Here is a 24008-nt window from a genome sequence, read left to right as displayed (position 1 = left end):
CACCATGGGATTCTTTCAGGCGGACTGTTCCAGCCATCAAAAAGCTATTTGTTCATCTGAACTATTTTTTCCAATCTGGTCATCTCCCCACCCCCATTCCTGTGGCCAGAACAACTCATGGAAGAGCCTGACTTGTTGCTTCCACTGCTGAGTTTGTGTAGGATTAGCACAATTTCAGAGAGTACAGTAGAACCTCAGAGTAACGAACTGACCAGTCAACTTCATACCTCATTTGGAACCAGAAGTATTCAATCAGGCAGCAGCAGAGACAAAAAATAAAGTAAATACAGTATGGCACTGTGTTGAACATAAACTACTAAAAAACGGAGGGAAAGTTTTAAAAAAGATTTGACAAGGTAAGGGAACTGTTTCTGTGCTTGTTTCATTTAAATTAAGATGGTTAAAAGCAGCATTTTTCTTTTACATGGTAAAGTTTCAAAGCTGTTTTAAGTGGATGTTCAATTGTAAACTTTTGAAAGAACATCATAACATTTTGTTCAGAGTTGTGAACAACCTCCATTCCCAAGGTGTCCGTAACTCTGAGTTTCTACTATATTTGTTAATGGTTATTTATTTCTTCACCAGATCCCTGACTTATGAGCCCGACCTATGCTCATAGAGCTGATCCTACAAACATCTGGCATCTCAGTAAGGTTACTCACATGAATAAGTGTTGCAGAACCAGGCTTGTTGTTTGTATTGATATGTTTTAGTTTGTTGATAATGAGGTCATGAAAACAAGCAGATATAAAATTAAGACTAAACTATGAAAAGTTCTGGTCTTACTGTCCTAGTTTAGGGTAAACATCCAATGGGTTGTGTGGAGGTAAAGGGTCTAAGAACCACCACTACCTCACTGCTTTCTGTTCCAGCTGCAAGGAGTACTTCTCCAACCTGCCTTGGCAAATTAAAACAGTAAGCACTTCACACCTAATTGTGTTTTCAAAAATCCAACCACAACCTTCTCTCAGAGGAGCGGAAAGGAGAAAGAAGGGAAGAATCCTCAACTGGTATGAGTCACACTGCTTAATGCACTACTAGATTGTGCCCACATGCCAGGGTTATGGGCACGATATATGACACGGAATAGAGTAGAAAGGCAGTTTGACTACAGTCAGGACTGCAGGATTGGACCCAAATAAATTCGAATGAAAATGATATAAAGGCACAAGGGCCCAGGCCATGTCTACACAACAAAATTAAGTTGACAACTTACGTCGGCGTACAGCCGCCCCAGTAATTGCATCGCTCGTGCGTGTCAGCACTTCATTCCTGGTGTCGGCAGTGTGCGTCCTCACCAGGAACGCTTGTATCAATTGTACTGTCAGTGTGGGGCATTGTGGGATGGATCGTGAAAGCCAGTAACAGTTGATGAAAGCAACACAGTGTGTACACCAACACTGCGTTGACCTAACTACATCAACCTTGACTCCACGCCGCTCATGGAGGTGGAGTTATTAAGTCGGCATGGGGGGGAGGGGGGGAGAAGTTTTGTCAGCGGGACTGAAATTTAAGTGTGGACACTTCCATAGCTGAGGTAAGCTGTCTTGTGTCAACCAAACTCTGTAGTGTAGACCAGACCCCAGTCTTTCTACTAATTGTATAGACAGATTTTTAAGAGCAGAAGAGACCATTGTGATCATCCACTCAAACCTTCTGCATAGCACAGGCCATAGGACTCCACCCACAGATTCTGACATCAACTCAGTAACTGGTGGCTGAGCTAGTACAGTTCATTTACAAATACATTTAAAGCGATGAAGAATCAACCACACCCGTTGGTGAGCCGTTCCAGTGGTTAATTACCCTGCATTGTTAAAGATACGTGCCTTGTTTCCAGCTTGAATTGGTCCAGCTTCAAACTCCAGCCCATTGATCTTGTTATGCCTTTGCCTGCTAGATTAAAAAACCCTCCTACGTTAATCATACACATCCCCCATTAGCGGCATTCAAGGAGAACGTGTTACTGAGACAACATACATTTCTGCATTTACCTTTTTGCTTATTTAAAAACGGCAGCGAGGGGGAAGCCAAGGGACTTCTTTTCCCAGAGTCCTTGGAAGGCAGTTTACTTTGGTTAACAACTGTTGCTTCAAGTGGCTTCTTCTGAATTATTTTTTCTTTTAGTTCTTCGGTACTGGTGGCAGAGGTTGGTGGCTCCACACTTACTTTGGGTGCAACAAAAGAGCATTTCAGATAGGAAGCAGACTCAGCTAGATTTTCCCTGTTCATCCTACTCTCTGTTGTCTTACTTACTTCAAAGTCGGAAGCATCAGGTCTTGAACCACTCTCTTCCTGGATTATGTCCATGATTATTGGTTTCATGAGAGGAGAATCTTGCTCCCTCTTGGGACTTTCTTCGGAAGCTGAAGAGGCATCGCATGACTCGATAATCAGTTCGCTGTCGAGTTCAGCTTCACGCTCTTCCCTCAGGATGCTGTACTGTATTGAAGGAGAAGCAGGCGAAGGGGGAGGTCCTCCGATATGACTGAAGGTCATGTAGCTGGAGTGTAGCACCTCTTCAGCAGCTAGCGGGTCTTCTGAGACCAGCTCTATCTCAGAGTCGCCGGACTCAGCACTGCTGGCTTCGTTATCTAAGGGGGATGAAACAGCTGGACGCCCTGGCTTGCTTTTCTGATCTTGTTTTTCTGTGTAAAGTCCTGGTGAACGCTGGACTTCAGAGGTTTCAAAGGAAAAGCCCTTTGCTTCTTTAATGGCACTGATAAGCTCATCCTCTGACAGGCTGTATTTACCTTGAGATTCTGAGCCAGATGGTTCTGTTATCCCATGCAGAGAGAGAGATAGAAAGAGAGAGAGAGAGAAAACACAATGTTGTTAACAAAGATAACTTCTGATTGCTCTAAATCATTGTCTGTTGCCTAATCAAACACAGATTCAGCTAAAGTATTATTAAATGTATTTAATACAAGCCGGCAAAGTTACATTTAATAATAAACAATTATACCTAGCTCTGAGATCTATGGATGGACATAAATGTGCTTTACAAGGAGGTCAGTGTCATCGTACGTCCAAGGTCTCCCAGCAACATAAGATTAGCTATTTTTTAAACGGGAAAATCATCAAGATAAAAATTACACACATAAATATACACTCGGGGCCTGCATGTACAGGGGCATGCATGCACGCACGCAGTAAGTATTTCGGAAACATTTTTTTTGAATTTATAGAGGAAAAAATTCTTAGCAACCTCTTGCAACAGACGTTCATTTCAGTGTTTTGTATGCAACAGGCAATATTCTCACTCGCACTGCAATTCACACTTGGGATTGAATTTTCAATACCATGGATTAGAAAGACTCAGATCCAATGTGAGCTGCTTGTCAAATACCTTGTTCATGATGCACACAGTGTAACAATGGAAATTAACCTTATTCAAGCAAAGACCCACTAAAGTCAATGCGGGCTGTCTTGGGTAAAGGCTCAGTGAAATATGAGGAAAGATCTCATGATTTGACTGACATAATTTGACCTTTTATATTTAAACCATTTTTAATATTTATATTGGTCACTCTCCATCTGGATACAAAGGAGCAAGCCTCCTGTTGTCCACACTAGGAGTTTTGGGGAGTATAAGGAATGCAGAATCAGGTCCCTTCCGATATACTAAATTTGGATAATGAATAATCATCTGTTCTGGAGTCCCAGATGAAGGACCATATTCTATAACAGCTACTTGGATTTATGTAATTATAAAACTTTTTTTAAAACAGCAAATATATATTTGCATATCTGAATTCGAGGAATGGCTGATCACACCACCTATTATTAAGGTTGCCCGACACTTCCAATTATAAGATTCTGTTTTTAGTTGCCTATAATTTTGCCTAACTTTAACCATTTGGGCTAAAATATTCCATGCTAGGTGTCTGCTTCAAGCCAATATTTTTTTTAATGTTTCAGTTAAAACGGTTCAGCTGTTTCAGAGAACAAGTCTAGGGAAAATATGTTGTTTTGCCCATATTAAAAAAAAAATTCTGGCAACCTTTTCTTTGTGAAGCTCTACTGTCTCCATGTTTTGGAGCAGGGACTTCAAATTTGATGGGGGGTGGGAGGTAGCCTTTGTGTCAGGGACGTGCCTTTTGCTGTCCTGGTGAAAATCCACCCAAACGTGGCCAGGTTCTAAGCCTTTGAAAAAAACCCCTCAGTTCACACATACTCTACAGAAACTTCATAGAGTTTAGCAGCTAAAGTCTCTGAAGATTCTGTCCTCACCAAGCATATTCCAGCCCTCACAGCTCCAAGAGCTGACCAGACCATAAATGTGCTATCTCCACACAGCAGCTGAGCTTGCTCCAGCCCAGGGCTACGGGGTAAAGCGAGACTTTCCCTGTAATGGTTGCTTCCAGGTGCTCAGGGCCAGGGTGGGGCCACGCACTGGAACTCAGAGCAAGGAAACGTCTCTTCTATGCTCTCACAGTGACCCCTCTGCTGGCACCCCAGGCCTGACTTGAAGGCAGAGGGGACAAGAGTCAGACTGGTGTAGGGTGTGACAAGGTGCCTGGTGAGACTGGGATGGGGGCGGATGGGGAAAGAAAATGACAGAGTTGGAGAAAGATGGAAAAGGATAGAATAAGGGTGACAGGGACTGGAAGTTGGGGGAGAGGAGGCCTTGGGTCCCAGTCTCCTTGCACAGGTAGTCAAGGGGGGAGACTGGGAGACAGTAAAGGAAATGGGAGACTTGGAACCACTTGGCAGAGGGAGAACTGAGACTGGATGAGGAGTGGGGGGGAGAATGAGACTGACTAGACGAGGAGACTGGGAACAAGCTGGCGGGGAGAGGCCAGGGGGATGTGGGGGGACAGATCTGACAGGCACCTGGGTGGTGGGGGAGAACAGGGATTGGCTAGGCAAAGAGACTGGGACAAGGAGCTGAGGAAGGGAGTATGAGAAGACCAAGATAGAATAAGGAGAGAGACTGGGAAGTGGGGGAGGAGCAGGGAAGAGAGGGATGGCTGAAGGTTGTAGGGAAGGAGAGAGACAGATCAGACAAGGAGGTTGGAAGGAGGAACTGGAACTGTCTGGACAAGGAGACTGGAAACAAGGCACTGGGCAGGGTGGAGAACTGGGATTGGCTGGGGAAGAAGACTGGGAGGCAGGGGAGACTGGGACGGGCTGGGGAAGGAGACTGACATGGGGAAGAGAAGCCTGAGTAGTGAAGACTGGGTTTGCGTAGGCAATTATAATGGGCCTGGGATGAGGAGCCAGAAGTGTGGAAGAGATGGGACTGGCACAAGGACAGGTTAGAGGGCACAAGGCAGAAGGTCAAGCTTGGGAAGGGGAGAAAACAGGCAGAGGGATCTGTGGCAGTGTACACTCCCCTTCAGAGCCTGGATTGGAACCCAAGATTCCTGAGTCTCAGCATTCCTCTACTGTCAGCAAATATCTGTGAAACCCTCTGGCAAAGTGTGCATCGTATCCCCATCTAGTGCTGATCCCTACATTAGGACGGAAACCTACTACAGCTATCAGTTACCCCCTTAGCTCAAGTGGCAGAGGTCTGTGTGGTGGATCTAAAGGTTACAACTCTGCAGAAGAACCAGACGGATGTCAAGATGCCACTTGATGGCATTTCCACGTTTTGTAAAATGGGGATAGTACCACAACACCCCTGGGAGGTGAGAGGAAGGCTCACATTTGTGAAGCACCCACGTATAATAGTGATGAGCACTACATAAAGACTCATGAGGAAAGTCCTAATTCTGCTCTAGAGTGGGGTTTGAACAGTGTGCAGTGAATAAGACCTGAGGCCACACATTGGGGAGGAGTCTAAAATGAAATACTAAATAGCCGCTCACTAAGTGAGGCTGGGGTGGCGGGGGAAGGAATATGTTGTGCCCTATAAAGTTCTCCCCTCCCCAGTACAAAAAGGGAGCCCAGTGCCTCTCAGAGGCATGTCACGGATCCACGATGTCTCCCTAGCCGGGGGCAGCTTTCCCCGCTCCCCCCACTGGGGCCTGTGCCTACATTAAGCATTAAGAGTTTTGTTAGGGATGTGTACTCCAGCTCACTCTGTCCATTTGGTTTCGGCTCTGCAGTGTGAACAGAAGCAAAGAGCAGTACAACGTTGACACCCTCTAAGGTGCTGAGCACCTGACATAGTTCAGCTGACTTCAATGGGAGCTGCAGGTGCTCAGCCCCTTTGGAAATCAGGCTATTAGTTTAGGTAATGATAAGTCTCTGAACACACACAGAGAGCTCACCTGTAAAGTAAATGGGGTGCTTTTTTAACACAGTGGGTGAAATCCTGGCCCGGCTGAAGTCAATGGAAGATTTGCCATTAACTTCAATGGGGTCAGGATCTCACCCAATCACTTTCCAGCATAGTAAGATACTGGGTGTCGGACATCTTACCTGTGCCAGAAGACGGTGGTGTGAGAGAACCTGGGCTGTCATCTTCTGGCTCTGACACAGTCACTGTTGGAACCACTTCATGGCTTGGTTTCAGCCCTGTTTCTTGCTTATTTGGAGGTAACTCTTTGTTTGCAGGTTCCCCTACGCTTTCTGTCTCAGTGAGTGTAATCTTGACCGGTGCTGTAATCAATGAGGCACTGTGTTGGTCACCAAATATTTCCTCTGCATAGGATGGAACAGTTGATTCTTCAGAAAAGTTTTGTCCCTTGGCCACTTTTGTCTCCTCAAAAGCCGGTTTCTTTGATCCAGAAATATGCTCTAACTTGGCTGCTGTTTCAGGGCACTTATCGATAAAGCTTGTATTCTTGTCTTCTAAGCTTGTGTTGCATCTTTCTTGGTATTTTACCTCTTCTGATCTACTTATGTCCATGTATTTATAAGCTTCGACTTTCATGGGATCTGCTAAGGTTTTATTGACATCAGTGGATTCTGCAGGAGTCATCTCTATTCCTGAATCTGAGCTAAACAACCCACGGGACTCAAATCCCATCACATCTTGAATAGAGTGCCCTAGCGTGTTAAATCCTTCTGTGCTGTCTGAACAAGTAACATGGCTGTTCTCTTTTTGCAGTATTCCCGAGAAGTAGGTGGAATCTGGTGGAGAGGTGTAACGGTCATCTGATATCAGAGATGTGTAAAAGGACCGGTCTCCTCCTTTAGATGTTTTAGTGGAACTGTAATCAAAGAGGTGAGAGGCCTCTGCATCACCTAAAGAAAACACACAAAAAAGAATACATAGTGAAATGGCAAAGTGACTCCTTTTAATTGCTCTTTCTGCAAAGTTTCCCCTTCTCCAGAGATTTTGAGGAAAATAATCTTCAATCCGATTAATTTATAGAAAAAATAAAGGTAAACGAGCTCCCAGTCTCACACACATGTGTGAAAGGAAACTCCAAACACTGTGAGTGAAAGGCCCAGTTTGAATGTAATTGCAAAATGGTCAAATAGACACACAGACAGTTATCAGTGACAAATGAACTTGGAACCTTCATCAGTAACAGTGTAAGGGGACTATTGCCCCCTTACTAACATTCAATGGGGGTGTTTTAGTTGCTGGCTCCCGGTACTAAAAAGGGGGAAGGGTTCATGTGCAGAGGCAATGTGGTTCAGTGAAATAAGTCAAAAGACTTGGGTTCTATTCCCGGCTGTGGCACTGACCTGCTTTGTGTCCTGAGGTAAATCATTTCACCTCTGTCTCCCTGCCCATCATCTGTCTTGTCTACTTAGACTCAAAAGGCCACACTTTCAAAGGTATTGGCTTCCTGACTGACTTGGGTGCTTTTGAAAAGCACATGAGGTGCCTATATGTACCTTTGGACACCTAAATATCTTTGCAAATCTGGCTCTAAGCTCACTGGGACAGAGCCTGGGGCAACGCAGCACAATGGGCTAACGGATCTCAGCAGGGGGCCTCTAGGTGTTATTGTATCATTAATAAATACTAATACTAATAGTTAATAGTTGCTGGGGCCAGCCACTAGAAGAAGCAATGATCACATGTGCTAAATTAGTGTGTCAAATGACAGGTTTCAGAGTGGCAGCCGTGTTAGTCTGTATCAGCAAAAACAACGAGGAGTCCTTGTGGCAGTTGAGAGACTAACAAATTTATTTGGGCATAAGCTTTCATGGGCTAAAACTCACTTCATCGGATACATGGAGTGGAACATACAGTAGGGAGGTATAAATACACAGCAGATGAAAAGATGGGAGTTGCCTTACCAAGTGAGGGGTCAGTGCTAACGAGCCAATTCAATTTAAGTTGGAAGTAGGCAATTCTCAACAGTTGACAAGAAGGAGTGAAAATCACTTTTGTAGTGTTAATGAGGCCAATGTAAATAAGGTGGCCCATTTCAAACAGTTGACAAGAAGGTGTGAGTATGTAGCAAGGGGAAATTAGTTTTTGTAAAAACAACGAGGCATACTTGTGGCACCTTAGAGACTAACAAATTGATTTAGTTTCTGTAGTGACCCATCCACTCCCAGTCTCTGTTCAGGCCTAATTTGATGGTGTCCAGTTTGCAAATTAATTCCAGTTCTGCAGTTTCTCATTGGAGTCTGTTTTTAGAAGTTTTTTTTGTTGAAGAACTGCCATTTTTAAATCCGTTATTGAGTGACCAGGGAGACTGAAGTGTTCTCTGACTGGTTTTTGAATGTTTTGAATGTTTTTAAACGAGCACAGCCTGGAAATCAGCCACTCCTGTGTTCCAGTTCCATCTCTGAGGCCCTGGGTAAGTTTTTAGACCCTAACTTTCACCAGAGACCTCTAATTATAGGCATCTCAATTTCTGGGTGCCCAGCTTTTAAATGTGGGGCTTTATTTCCAGGGGGTCCTGAGCACCCATGACTACAATTGAAGCCAATGGAAGCTCTGGTTCCTGAGGACCTGATTTGTCAGATGCTAACTGCCAGATTTTCAAAAGAGAATGTTGGGTGCTTTCACCCAGAATTTGAGGTCACTTTGGAAACTTTTCTGCCTTAGTTTCCTCATCTGTAAAAGAGAATGTTGGGTGCTCAAAATTAATACTTACCTGTCTCAAGGGAGTGTGGTGTACATCACTTAGTAACTTCTGTATGAGCTACAAAGTGTGAGTGTTGATAACTGTTAATATCAACCTAAATAGTTGGACGGATTAATTATTATTTAAGGATTTTAACTCATTGTTAAGGGAGATGCAGTAGTATAGCATAAGTATAGTATCATAGTATGGAGTTTACCCACCTCTCATTTGGGGAATATGGTATTTATCCCCCTCTAATTTAAGGAATAAAGCAATTAATCACTCCTATTCTCCTGTCATGAACAAATCTTGGCTGTATGACCATCACAACTGACGGGTGTGTTATCTACCAACTCATTATGCTCAGCCAAAAATGCATTTTAACAGCACATCCAGTTTTCACCCCGATGTCATTCCAGCCTAAACCCATTCTGAATAAGGGCACTGCTTGGCCTGGAACACTAGAAAGGTTAGTTTACCCACTTCTTGTTTTACCACCACACCCCTGGGGAGAACTATGCAATGCAATGATAGAACAATATGCTCATGCCTTCCCTAAAACATAATGCTGTCAAAACAAAACAACGGCCATCACTGAGTGTCAGAAGAAAGCCATTAAAACAGTAACAAAGTGCAGTAAATAACCACTCAATGGCTTTGTGTTGAGGAGAAATATAAATATTCATGAATATGCCTTTCTGTTTCATTTTATTTTCCAGGCACAGTTTGTGAACACATTTCCCAGAAAAAAATGTATTGTGTACATTAAAGTCCCTAGCGCCCAATCATAGATTCATAGATTTTCCTAGAGTTTAAGACCAGAAGGGACCATTAAATCACCAAGTCTGACCTCCTGTATATCACAGACCATAGATTTTTACCCAGTTAGCCGTGAAGGGAGCCCAATAACTTGTGTCTAACACATATCTTCCAGAAAGGCATCCAGTCTTGATCTGAAGACATTAAGCCTGCAATCCTTCTGCATATGTCCCACTGAGATCAGTGGGAGTCCTGCACCTGGAATGAATGCACTGCCAGGTTTTTAGCCTGCAGAAATACTGCGAGAGGTGTGATGCTTCTTGGGGTATCCAGGACTGTGAGCCACCTGGTTATCCCCTTAACTGGGTTTCAGTTTCCTAACATCACCAGCCTGTTAGTCACTCACACACTCTCCTCTGGGCTATGCCAGCCCTTGCTTTGTCTTGAAAGCAACAATTAGCTGCATCCCAATCCCCCAGTTCATTGAACCATTCCCTTGTAGTGTTCAGCCCCTTGTCCACTGAACACTCACAGAAATACCAGGTCGGCTGTCCCTGGAGAAACAGTATACACAACAGTTTCAACTCAGGAGTGGCACCAGGCTTAATATCACAGCACTGAGATATAATTATAGTGAAAACAACAAGTTTATCATCAAAGATTCACAATTCAAATGACAGTAAGAATGTTGGAAACAAAGAGTTACATATAAAACAAAATCATATCATGCTTTCTAGAGACTAAATTTGACAGATTAACCTTTCGCGTAAAGAAGTTTTATCCCACTCTTCTGCAGCATTTAAACCAGAGTTAATGGAGATCCCATTTTTATGCATGTAAACACTCGGCCTGTTTACTTCCTAGATGCAGAATAAAGGTGTTTTTTCTTTGCCTTCTGCTTATATCTGCAAAGCTCCTTGTTTGAACTCAGAGTCAAGATAACCACCTGTGGATCATTTTTCCCATGTGCTGCTTGCCTGTTGTTTTCATATCTCTCCGACTTCACCTGTAAATGGCTAGTCATTGTGTTAGCTTACAGTGGTTAATCTACATTTCTTGTCTGACAAAAAAACCTATTGGTCAACCTGCCTTGAAAAAAGACTAAGAACATATTTTCAACACACCTGCCTAACTTCTTACCTAGCATCTGTACATCCATTTCACAGTGCTATTGATGAGCAGTGCGGCCCTGGCTTTCATTTAGGACCTCACATGATATTCTTTGATGAATCAGAATGTACACATCAGAATCAAGACATTTCTGTAACCCCCTTGCCAGTGGGCACTGAGAGGTTATTGGGTCACAATAGGCATCGAGTGGGTCTTTCAATCATGCAATAAAAACTACCACACAGACAAGTTCACACACCACTGGAGAACATGCTAGCCAGATTCTGATCTCAGGGGTGGTGGTGGCTTGTGAAACGAACATATGGCTAGGAGTGAAGGACATCTGGATTCTATTCCAGACTCTCCTATTGACTTGCTATGTGACTCTGGACAAGTCACTGCCTCTCTCTGCTATAGATTCCTTCTTAGTTACATAGGGCTAATAATGTTTCCCTGACTTTGTAAAATACCATATAAAGGCAGATAATTATTTATTTTTATTACACGAGTGCAAATCCAGAATAACTTCATTGTCTTCAGTGGAGTCACTCCAGATTCACACCAGATTAGAATTAGCCTAAACCCTACTACCATCAAGCAGACTCGAAGGTCCTTGGGTCCAGGTGAGCTCCATGTTGCACAGGACCCAAAGGGGGAAGCAAAACCAGCTTTATGTCATTTACGTCCTCATCCTGAGGCAAGCCAGGGGCTGATTTGTCCCCCAGTTTCAGAGCTGCTCTAATTTGCACCCAGCAGCCAATGACTCTAAGGATCTGATCTGGGGATGGCACACGGGCTTACTGCAGTGTTCCAGCCATACCCCCTCAGCTTTGTCCCTTCTATGCCTCCCATGCTGAGGGCTTCACACTCCAGGAGGACCCTTAGGTCACTGGGTAAGCCAGTTTTATGACCCTTTTGTGCTGAAGGGCAGGATTGAGGAGCTGTCCCCAATGCACCTGTGTTCAGGTGCCCATCCTTTCCTCTAGGAGATAACACCCCCTGCAAGACAGGCTTATTGGAGCTGATTGGGGGTAAAAAAATTCCTGCAAAAAATTCACCTTTTCATTGAAAAAACAAACATTTTTAGCAGAAAACCACAAAAAATGGAACATTTTCAATTTTTGTCCAAAAATGTTCTGTTTTCTGCTGAAAATTTGGAGCTTGCCAGGAAAGCAGATGCTTGTCATGGAAACATTCATTCAGTCAAAACCCCAGTTTTCCATAGCCCTCATTTTCAGTTTGTCTTTTCTGGGCTCCTCTATGACCTCTCCCCTATGAGTGGTGCACTCCTCAGGCTGGTGCTGAAAGAATACACAGGCACACCTGCCAGAGCTACTCACTCAATAACTCCCCCCCCCCCACTTTGCTGACCAAATCACTCTCAATATGTTGGAGCCAAAAGCAGTGTTGGGCCTAGAAATTCTGGACACTTTGCCTGCTATTTAACAACAGCTGTATCTATCTTAGCTACTTATATGGCCTGTAGTATCCAAATGCCTTACAGATTTTAATGTATTTATCCTCATGACAGCCCTGTGAATTAGGGAAGTGCTATCATCCCTATTTACATATGGAAACCTGATACACAGAAAGGGTAAGTGACTTGCCCCAGGGTGTCTGTTAAAAGCAGGTAATTCAATCTGCATCTCCCAAGTCCTAGGACAGTGCCCTAACCACGGGACCATCTGATTTGCCACTAGGCCCCATACCGTAGCCTGTTACGTTCACAGCATACACAGAGAAGGTAGAAGTAGAATAAAAAACATTTATATTCTCCCTGAAAGGTTACAATATAACCCTACTTTAGTTCTTAGAACCCAGAAATCTAACACACAGCAGCCAGTCACCAGTCACATGAGTATTCACAAACACTTTCTCTTTCTGCAAACACAAAATTGTTCCTGTGAAGATTCATGGAATGCTGGGGGTTCTGATCCAGACAAAGCAAATTCAAAACCAATATTCACAAATGCTTGTTTGCACTATTCAATCAGCTCTACCCACAGCATACATATGTCAGATGACCATGCCTTAGAAGATCTTAGCATTTCTGGTCAATAGCTTAGTGCAACAGTAATCGAAATTGTTGGCTTAGCTACAAGTCACTGATACTTAGTGGTTATAGCACAGCAAAACAGATGATTACTAATATTTTTCTTAGAGGCTGGTATCTGTTTAGCTTTTCAGCAGAAAAGTTAAAAATAAAACATGTAATAATAACTGCTAATAAATATTATTGACACTTTTTGAAAATAAACAATAGTGTAGTTGATGGTATCAAACATAACTGTTGCTTTTTAACAAGCTCCCTGTTGATCCTTGATCATTTCCCAATGCCAGATCAGAAACCAGACTTCTAACTGATGTTACTAGGGTGAAACTAGAGTTGTTTCTAGGTGTCAGTAGCGTTTTGAATTAGCATAGCACACTGAGAAATCCCAACTCCCAGGACCGCTGCAGGGTTCATAAGATTGTGTATGAATAAATTGACTTATTAAAAGCATTCAGTGCAGATCCACATTTATATAGGAAATGACTGTAGAAACTTTAACTCCAATTGTAAAAGTGTCTCTTAAGAAAATATTAATACATAAGCTACTAGTCTGGTCATTAAAGATCGGGAAATCTATAACTGCTGGCTAGATGTATCTAGGATCTAGCTCAGTGCAGATACCTACCCTTTTATCGAAGAGTGGTATATTCAGAGCCTAGTGATTAAGCAGACTCCCTCTAACTTTTTAAATTTATTCAGATTCAGTTCAATATCCGTGGGAAAGGGAGGGATGAATAGCCCTGGTAACTGACACTGAATTTAATCTTGTTTCAAATGTTCCCCCAAAACTTTGCCTGCCAATTCAGGTAAAGCAAAGCAATTCACTCACAGAAAGAAGCAGTCATGATGTCCTGTAATACAAGTCTTGGAGAAATAATATATCTGAGTGTTGATCCACATGTTTGTGGAGATGGCTAATGGAGATTAAAATGTGCCTGTCTAGTGTGATGGTTTACTCCCCAAACTGTAGGGAAATCAGCTGATTTTTAAATCTCTCCAGAAAACTCTAGTTTGCTAACACAGAACTTTTATCTTTATCAGAAAGAAAGTTGTCCATTATCTAAAGCAGAGGTGGGCAAACTTTTTGGCCTGAGGGCCACATCTGGGTGGGGAAATTGCATGCAGGGCCATGAATGTAGGGCTAGGGCAGGGGGTTGGGGTGCAGGAGGGAGTGTGGGGTGTGGGAGGGGGTGCGGTGTGCAGGAAGGGGCTCAGGGCAAGGGGTTGGGGCGGAGGAGGGGTGCGGGGTGTACGAGGGGGCTCAGGAAAGGGGGTTGGGGTGCAGAAGGGGCGCAGGGTGCGGCAGGGGGCTGAGGTGAGGCAGGGGGCTCATGGCAGGGAGTTGGGATATGCAGTGCAGGAGGGGTTCAGGCTCCGGCCCAGTGCCACTTACCTGGAGTGGCTCTGGGGTGGCAGTGGCATGCACCAGGGCCAGGGCCCCAGTTCCCCGTTCCCAGCCAATGGGAGCTTCGGGGGAGGTACCCACAGGCAAGAGCAGCGCATGGAGCCCTCTGCCCCCCAACAGAGGCCGCAGGGACGTGGTGCCAGCCACTTCCCGAAGCGGCGTGGGGCCTGCGGTGCCACGGGGATGGCAATCCCACGGGCCGGATCCAAAGCCCTGAGGGGCCGGATCCAGCCCGCAGGCTGTAGTTTGCCCACCGCTGATCTAAAGGCTCATTGTTTGTATTCTCCCTATGAGAAATTCTCCCCTTTTGCAAAAGGCCAGTCCAAGGATCATGCACCAGGTAAATCCCACTTAACCTTTGTTTTGAGAACTGACTTAAGTGGTACATAGGCCTTGACTTTCTGTACAGGGTGAATTTTGCTCCTGAGGCAAAATACTGGTCCCAATGAAGTTAATGGTAAAAGCCCCATTAATTTCACTACTGGTATGCAGCGAAGAGACTATGTGACTGATTAAATGCCCATGGAACTCTACGGGAGTTCTACATTTATGCTAAACTAACATTTATTAAATGTGTTTTCAGGAATTGAAAAGAATAAGAGATTTTGAAAATGGCTATTTTGTGTCATCAGGGCTAAGTTATTGATTGACCAAAATGGTCTCCATTAAAGGCTAAATTCTGAAGCTATTAAACAGTAGATGACCAAACTAATTTAGAAATCGTTGGTTCCATATAGAGTAACTTTCTGAATTTAAAAAAGGCCATTGATGTCCAATTTGGATCAATGAAAGATTAAGTGCTCCATGGTAATGGAACAGAACAAAAATTAGCTGAGGATAATAGCTGAGAAAAATAGCTAATTCAAATGAATGATTATTATAGTTTCTGCAAAGTAGGGTCTGATAAATCTCCCCCAGTGAATAGTTTAGAATCTTTTGCATGTGCCAAGAAAATTATTAGGCGCATGTATAAAATAACCAGGATCCATGTTGACAGGTCTTTATCAAGTTGTCAAAAAGGTAGGTTATTTAAATATAGACAGGCACTCAGATACCACTGTGATGGCCTCCAATATAGGATTGCTGGATTAATTCATATGAATGTGAAAATCTAGTTCTATTCTGAAAAATAACTGTAAAAATAGCAACACCAGGTTCAATGTTGATTGTACCTCATTGATCTTTTTTCAGATCAAATCTCCTAAATTTTCAGAGGGGGAGGCATTGGCCTTGAGGCCTTCACCATTACACCGTATCTACAGATACTACCTGTTCAATGCAGATCAGCCTTTTGCAGTGCAAAAACAACTTCATTGAACTTACATCCTTTACAACAATGCTAGATACGCCTATCTACCAGCAGATGGTGCTCTTTGTACTAACTTACTATTTGCAAATCCAGCTTTTATATTCACACTTCTCTACAGAACTCTCATGAGCCTGCCTGTGTGAAAGATTTAACTCAGCCATGTACAGTATGGTCAAAGATGGACAGAATCAACGGCAATTGGCTGGCAATCACTTTGTGATACATTTATGAGATGAGGAGTACTTGTGGCACCTTAGAGACTAACAAATTTATTTGAGCATAAGCTTTCGTGAGCTACAGCTCACTTCATCGGATGCATTCAGTTGAAAATACAGTGGGGAGATTTATATACATAGAGAACATGAAACAATGGGTGTTATACACACTGTAAGGAGAGTGATCACTTAAGATGAGCTAATACCAGCAGGAGAGCGGGGGGGGGGGAGGGAGAAGGGGAGAAGAAAACCTTTTGTAGTGATAATCAAGGGGGCCATTTCCAGCAGTTGACAAGAACGTCTGAGGAACAGTGGGGGGGGGGGGGGTGGGAGGGAAATAAACATGGGGAAATAGTTTTACTTTGTGTAATGACCCATCCACTCCCAGTCTCTATTCAAGCCTAAGTTAATTGTATCCAGTTTGCAAATTAATTCCAATTCAGCAGTCTCTCGTTGGAGTCTGTTTTTGAAGTCTTTTTGTTGTAATATTGCAACTTTTAGGTCTGTAATCGAGTGACCAGAGAGATTGAAGTGTTCTCCGACTGGTTTTTGAAATGTTATAATTCTTGACATCTGTTTTGTGTCCATTTATTCTTTTACATAGGGACTGTCCAGTTTGCCCAATGTACATGGCAGAGGGGCATTGCTGGCACATGATGGCATATATCACATTGGTAGATGTGCACGTGAACGAGCCTCTGATAGTGTGGCTGATGTGATTAGGCCCTATGATGGTGTCCCCTGAATAGATATGTGGACGCAGTTGGCAACGGGCTTTGTTGCAAGGATAGGTTCCTGGGTTAGTGGTTCTGTTGGGTGGTGTGTGGTTGCTGGTGAGTATTTGCTTCAGGTTGGGGGGCTGTCTGTAAGCAAGGACTGGCCTGTCTCCCAAGATCTGTGAGAGTGATGGGTCGTCCTTCAGGATAGGTTGTAGACCCTTGATGATGCGTTGGAGAGGTTTTAGTTGGGGGCTGAAGGTGATGGCTAGTGGCATTCTGTTATTTTCTTTGTTGAGCCTGTCCTGTAGTAGGTGACTTCTGGGTACTCTTCTGGCTCTATCAATCTGTTTCTTCACTTCAGCAGGTGGGTATTGTAGTTGTAAGAATGCTTGATAGAGATCTTGTAGGTGTTTGTCTCTGTCTGAGGGGTTGGAGCAAATGCGGTTGTATCGTAGAGCTTGGCTATAGACAAATGGATCGTGTGGTGTGGTCTGGATGATCACTCTCCTGCTGGTATTAGCTCATCTTAAGTGATCACTCTCCTTACAGTGTGTATGGTAACACCCATTGTTTCATGTTCTCTCTGTATATAAATCTCCCCACTGTATTTTCCACTGAATGCATCCGATGAAGTGAGCTGTAGCTCACGAAAGCTTATGCTCAAATAAATTTGTTAGTCTCTAAGGTGCCACAAGTACTCCTTTTCTTTTTGCGAATACAGACTAACACGGCTACTACTCTGAAACCTGTCGTTTATGAGATGGACATTATCAGATCTCCCAACAGTCCTGGGTTTCATGAGACTATCCCCCTTTGGCCTCCAAGCCCTCCCTGTCCCAGTTGATGGGTAATTTGCTCTGGGCTCATTTGAGAGGGCCCCCAAATTGAGTGACATTGTGATCTGGCGCCTGGAGTCACCGCACCACTCAGGTTTAGCTCATCTGCCCTTCTGTAGATGGAGACAGAGGGATAGACAGACCAAATTTAAGTGGCGTTGCAACCCTGTGCACTAGGTTGATTGCCAATCAAATTTGGCTTGTCCACCCCTCTGTCTCCACCTACAGAGGAGAGGATGGGGCAAACCTGAATGGTGTTGTGTCCTGCTTTAGTCACTTGAAATGGTGGGAGGTCTGTTTTATAAAAAAATGAATGTATCGAATCAGAGCCAAATTGCATTCACATCCTGGTCGTTCGTTTCCCCAGCTCTCTATGTGAGTCCTGAATGCAGGGGCAGATGGGAGGATGCTTTGTGCTAACTCAACGCAGCTGGCTAGACTTTGCTTTAGTTCCCTGAGACAGGACAGAGACCATGCATCCGATGAGAAGGAGTGAAGCTGTGACACAGTTATCCTCCTCAAGGAGTTTCCCCCCAGGATCCCAGAAGGAAAGCTGCAGTGTGGAGAGACAGGGAGGCTGTGGGTCACAACCCAAGTGATGAAGGGGCTCCAGGGCAAAAGGATGGGGGAGGAAACAGCAGAACTGAGTCTTTCCTCTCACTTATACTGGTTTTACAGCTGGGTAACTCCACTGCCTTCAGTGGAGTGTCTCCTGATTTACACCCACATGATAGGAGGAGCAAGCCCTGAACTCTTACAATCTTGCATTAGACAGCGGTGATATCATTTGCATGTCGTCTTTCCCATCCGAAGGTCCAAAGAAGACAGCCCAGAGCTGGGGCTGGGTGGTTTTTCCTCCCCTTGAGATGCCCACTGACTCTATCTCAATTAGACTCCTGAGCAATTCAGAAAACCAACCTGGTAAATCATGGCACTGGCTAAGCTGCTGAGCTCAAGAGCATTTTCTCTGGGAGGGTTGTGTAGAGAACAGGGACACTCAGGAACACAATGAGGGGCTAAATCCTAAGCAGCACTGAGCACCCAACTCCCATTGTCTTCAGTGCGATTTGTGAGTGCTCAGGATGTTTCCCTGACAAAGCTGTGTACTAGAGCCACAATTCCTATGCTAGATCGTTAAAAGGAGATCGTTTGGGGCCCAATCATTGGAGGTGTTGAGCACCCTGAACTCCTACTTACATAAACAGGTGTCAAGATGCTTAGCTCCTGCCAGGGGGTGCTGAGGGATCCCACGATCAGGGCAAAGTTATCAGCCAGGCTTGCAAAGTGAGTGTATAATAAATGATTCCGCATTTCCCCCCCCATGGAGAGAGACCGCATGCACAGCCTGCAGGCTTTCCACTTCAGCAAACAGGCTGAGAGAAATAAAACTTGTCCTGGCAGTAAAGTGCGGGTATAAGTGTCTTTGACAGCTCTCACCAGTGGATTAGAAAACATAAAAATAAACAGCCCCCAAAAGAGTCCCCCCTCACCAACAAAAAATCTTCCAGCGTTGTAAGGGTGAGTTTTAAAAGGAGGTGATGACATCCTCTAAATAGGAACCAATAGTGCTCATTGGGCTAAATCGCCATGGTAATTATCTGACAGAGGATGACGCTCATAACACTTTGCCATTTCAACAGAAAGCCGAGCATCCTCAGAAAGGAAAAGACAGGTACAGGCAGGATCATGTATTTGTTATAACAATAATATTGTCAGTAGTAACCTGACTTGTAAGGTATGGTTCAGGGATACGAAAAGTCTTCTTAAAAAACTATCCAATGTACTTCTCTAGGGCTGATTAAGCTCTGATTAAGAGAGATAATGTACTTTTATTTCATTTTACTCACACGGTACCACTAGAGTGATCAAACTTAGGTCAAAGGATAAAATTTTCAGAAGCACCTATGTAACATAGGTGCCTAAGGGCTTGTCTATATGGGGACACTCAGGGAAAATTAATCTGAATTGGCTAAAGGTGTGATTTAAAGTGGATTAGTTCAACTGCATCAAATCCCTGTGTGGACACACTCATCCAGAATTAAAGTGCCCTTAATTCTGCTTATTTCAATTCACTAAATCAATGCCACTTTAATTCTGAATGAGAATGTGCACACAGGGGTTTAATGCAGAAATCCACTTTTAATTTACATCTTCAGTTAATTTGGATTAACTTTCATGCGTATCCCTGTGTAGACAAACTCTAAGCCCTATTTTCAAAATGATGTAGGTACTTAGGAGCCTTAAGTCTCATGGGCTTTCAAAGCTCCTAAGAGAAGCTTGGTGGGGGAGGTGGAAAGAGAATTTGGATACGGTTCAAATAAATATCCAGAGAGATCTGAGTTGAAACTCTGAACTTTTGCGGGCCAGCCATGACTGATTGAACCCTGCACAAAATGAAGCCCATTTCTTGTCAAACATTGAGAGGAAAGGGTACCCTTCTGCTCTGGGCTTGGTTTAAACTCCCTGAGGTCCACTAAGCTGTTTCAGCAACATAAATGCTTTGAAGAGACAGAGGATACATCTACACAGCAAAACAAAACAAAAAAACCCACCAAAACCCCATGGCAGTGAGTCCCAGAGCCCAGGACAACTGACTTGGGCTTGCGGGGCTCAAAATAGCAGTGTAGACGTTCAGACTCAGGCTGGAGCCCATGCTCTGAGATTCTCCCCGCTCACTGGGTTTCAGAGCTTGGGCTCCAGCCCAGTGGAATCACTGAACACTCAAGAGAAAACTTAATTTTCTGATACTGCATACCACCTACAGCAAAGCGTTAGGTACAATACAACACAGACAAGAACTTAGGGCTGGGGTAAATTAGGAGTGACTCAATTGAAACTAGTGGAGTTACACCTGTGGAAAGCTGTCACAAGAGACATCTCAGACTCCTAGAGCAAACAGAGTCTGAAGATTTGAAATCATCAGCTTCAAATCAGGATTAAATCTAATGCCCAAGGGAAAGCAGCCAAATCTAGGTCAGAGAGGCCATGGCTTTGTGAGCCTAGACTCAGAGTCTAGAACAATTGTCTACGTATTTTTTTCCTATAGTGTCCCACCATTGTTCTAGCAATGCAGCACCACTAATGAGAGCAACAAGTAAGTGGAGCATTAGAACAGACCGGCCACTCGTGGCTGCTGTTATTTTGTCTACGATAGTGCTACTCACTGGTAGTACTGGTGAGAAATGTTGAGAGAAAACAGGTCGTATAGATCCAGCCTACGTAGGACCCAGGGGAAGAGATATTGGGGCAGAGTGAAGAAGACAAGGCATCACGAGCAATTAGCATCAAGAAACACTAAAAGCAGAAACAGTCTGATGCAGACAACCAGTCACCTGGCCACTCACAGGGCCAGGGATCTAAAATGCTTGCATTGTTTGTTCCTGTGTTAAGTGATTTCTCTCTATTTTTAGGAGCGGGAGGAGGGTGGTCAGAGGATACGTCTAACATGTCAACTGAACATTTTTTGACAGTACATTAAAGGAAGAGTTTAATCTCCAAGGCAGTGGCAGAATATGAGTCAGATTTACAGCTGGTGTAACTGGCATAGCTCCACTGGCTTCATTTTACACCTGCTGAGGATTTGGCCCCTATACGTTTTGACATAGATGCTACAAAAACTTTACATTTAAAGTTAGATATATGAAAATCAGTTCCTCCTTTACTTACCTGCCAAGATTGGAATTTTGGGTTTTGTTCCTGCAGGAGATGAAGCTCCAAGCAGGGATAGGAAGACCTTCATAGCCATTGCACATTTCTGATGAACATACTAACCCATGTGCTATTTCAGGAACAAAACGATACAGCCATGAGACACTCCACATCATTTGTGTCATAAGAGCTTTTCAAAATGAAGGAAAATAAGGGAGTAGAACCATGAATCTCCAAAGTTCTGAGGGGACACCAGAAATATGCAGATAATTAATGAGCCAGCCTGGCAAGCTTTGGAATCTGCGGGCCAGCGGGCAATGAAGATTTCAAAGCCACCTGGGCTGAGTGACTGCCCCACTTATTGAAAGGTTTCTAGGCTTTCTAAAGACCTTAGATAATTAGGGTTTTATTGTGCTGTTTGCCTTCATTCTGAACTATTGTTTCTTAAAATGGCATGATGTGGGGCTAGATTGTCCTTTGGCCTAGCCTGTGTGATGATCACTGTGATATCCTGGCACCCCCTTATTCACCACTGTCATATAATTAGGATATGTTTTGCACAAAGTATGCCTTGTGAGGTATCATCCTAAAAGTCTTGATCTGCTAGACATGAATATCTCATTGGATTGTATGTGCTATCATCATATGTGAAGTTATGAAGTTTGGTTATGTATGTGGTACTGAAACACACTGTGAGTTTGAAAACACCCTCAAGCAGCCTTTCCGGTACAACAGTAAAAAGGCCAAGCAATGTTAATGGCTTATTGAGGAAATGCACACAAGCATGAGGATTACCCCAGGAACTGTGTGCAATAGAACCCTCTCAGAGATAGCACTACACAATGGGAACTCTTTGACCCAGGTCACAGAAAAATTGCTTTCCAGCAAGTTGGAAGAAGATAATAAAGGGGGAAATGACATCATGATGGTATCTCACTCTCACTACAACAACACTCGTGGAAACACCTGAGGAACAAAGACTGAACTGGGGGAAGTGATGGTCCCAGGCTAAAAGGATTTCTAGCCTGTGTATGAAAACCTGGAAAACCCAAGCTGCAAAGCAAAGGCAGCTTGTGCCTTACGAATCTGCCAGCCTGTTTATTTCTCAGAATGAGAATTTGCTAATTCATATCCTACCTATCTAGTGTGTTAAGATCAGTTTGCATTTTTGTTTAGTTACTAGGTAATCTGCTTTGATCTGTTTGCTATAATTTATAATCACTTAAAATCTATCTTTTGTAATTAATAAACGTATTTTATGTTTTAATCCAAACCAGTGTGCATTTGACTAAGGTGTCTGGGGAAAACCTCAGCTTGGTTACCACAAGTGTGCATGGTCCTCTTCACATTGAGGGAGTGGTAGACCAGGTATTAAACCCATATACTGGCCAGATTTGACCAGGGCAGGACGATACTGCTCTGGGGTCCTAGACTGGGAGGCTGGTGGTTAGAGTGTCTGCATGTAACTGCAGCTGGGTGCGTCCCTACCTGTGTGAATGCTGGTGAAAGTGCAAGCTTGGAGGGCTTTGTAGCTTGTCACAGCAGCACAGTATGAGAGGGAGCCCAGGCTGGTGGGTCAGAGGGCTCAGTGGTACCCAAGCTCCAGGTTGCACCCTGAGGGAACCCGTCACAGTCGCCACCTTGACTGACACACTGGAGACTGAACCAGGGACCTGGACAGCTAAAATCATGATCTGCTACAGCTTGAGTTAAAAGGTCACTGGGGCTGTAGGAGACTCATATCCTCTGTGGATTAGACACAGAGTATGGGGCAGGGGAAGACACCTGAAACACATACTCTGCAGCGGGTTACACCAGTGCAAGAGGCTTAAAGATCATCGCACACACATCCCTACATCCCTCTGACTACCCAGTCCTTGGGTCTAGCAATGCAGAAGCAAGGAAGTGCTGCAGACTCGCTACTCATAGTTTGGAAAATATGGACATGGATTGGACAGAGCCTTGTCTCAGCCCCACCCCCTCCTCAACAGACTGGCCTGCACAGCTGAGCCACTGCAGATATCATCATTTGCTTACAGTATAGGAAAGCAGCAAATTACCATGCCCCTGTTGCAAGGGGGAAGCAGGGTGGAAATTGTGTCTTCCCTGTGTTGCGCTTGGGGAAACGCAGCAATGTACTGCCCCATAAACAGGGTTTGTGGTAAAGTCACAATCTCTCTCCCAGGGATCTTACGCAGTGTAACTGGTATTTAGTAAAGCTTTCCTGTTCACTTTCAGAGTAAGCCTAACTTCAGGTCTATAATTTGTTGGAATGTATATTATTAAAACAGGTGGGAGTGAACAGCTGGATCTAACACTGTGCACAAGCCGAGATTGGTTATTTGGATGTACCACCCTCTGCTCAGCCTTTTGTTTGGCTTTGCAAATGAAAAACAAACAGAAGTGCCCAGATCACAATCCCTATTGTCACTTTAATAAATTCCCTCCATGCACAGGGAAAGCAGGTAGCTATACAAACCAGCACGCAAGGTAAAAATGATTAATATCCTCATTATCCGTGGTGCATTCATTTTCTTTCTCTATCTGATTTGTGGGCTAATAGCTCCTATGCAGTGAAAACAGACTAGTAGCCCACCGTGCTCATATGCTAATCATGGGCCATATTGATCTCAGTGACTGCGAACTGATATTTGAGCAGAAGGCCACAGCATTTTCTTGCCTCTGAAAACAAACTAGATGCTGGGAGGCCACCAGGCTAAGGAAGAACAGTACACGGAAGAATTCAAAACATGCATAATTGATAACAATGCTGCACCAGTTCAGCCCATTGCATGTTGCAAGCAGCCAGTTAAAATCTGCAGTAGTTGGCAGTAATATCTGACCCAGATACTAACTTCAGTTCAACATGGGAATTCTATTCTTAGACTACTCAGCGTAGCAAGCCATTCTTGCAGGGTGACCGCGGAATGTGATTGCCTGAATCTGTCGTCTTTGTGCCGTCACTACATATGCGTACTGTGTAATTATTGTTCACAATACACAGGAGCTGGCCTGAGCAAGGGG

The 24008-nt window shown here is 44.0% G+C and overlaps 1 protein-coding gene across 2 annotated transcripts in view; it reads right to left on the bottom strand.

The window, feature by feature from the left end:
• Window positions 1-24008, bottom strand: part of RTN1 (reticulon 1) — a 188006-nt gene that overhangs the window by 73719 nt on the left and 90279 nt on the right. For both annotated transcript variants that reach the window (XM_037901164.2, XM_037901165.2), the window contains exons 2-3: window positions 6373-7140; window positions 1995-2777 (exon numbers count right to left, since the gene is read on the bottom strand). In XM_037901164.2, coding sequence (XP_037757092.1) covers window positions 1995-2777; window positions 6373-7140 — 1551 coding nt within the window. The remainder of the gene's footprint in view (window positions 1-1994; window positions 2778-6372; window positions 7141-24008) is intronic.

This window comes from Chelonia mydas, chromosome 6 (assembly GCF_015237465.2).
Source record: "Chelonia mydas isolate rCheMyd1 chromosome 6, rCheMyd1.pri.v2, whole genome shotgun sequence".
Lineage (NCBI taxonomy): Eukaryota > Metazoa > Chordata > Testudines > Cheloniidae > Chelonia > Chelonia mydas.
The sequence above is the reverse complement of the archived record's forward strand: the minus strand, read 5'-3'. Positions and strand labels throughout refer to the sequence as shown.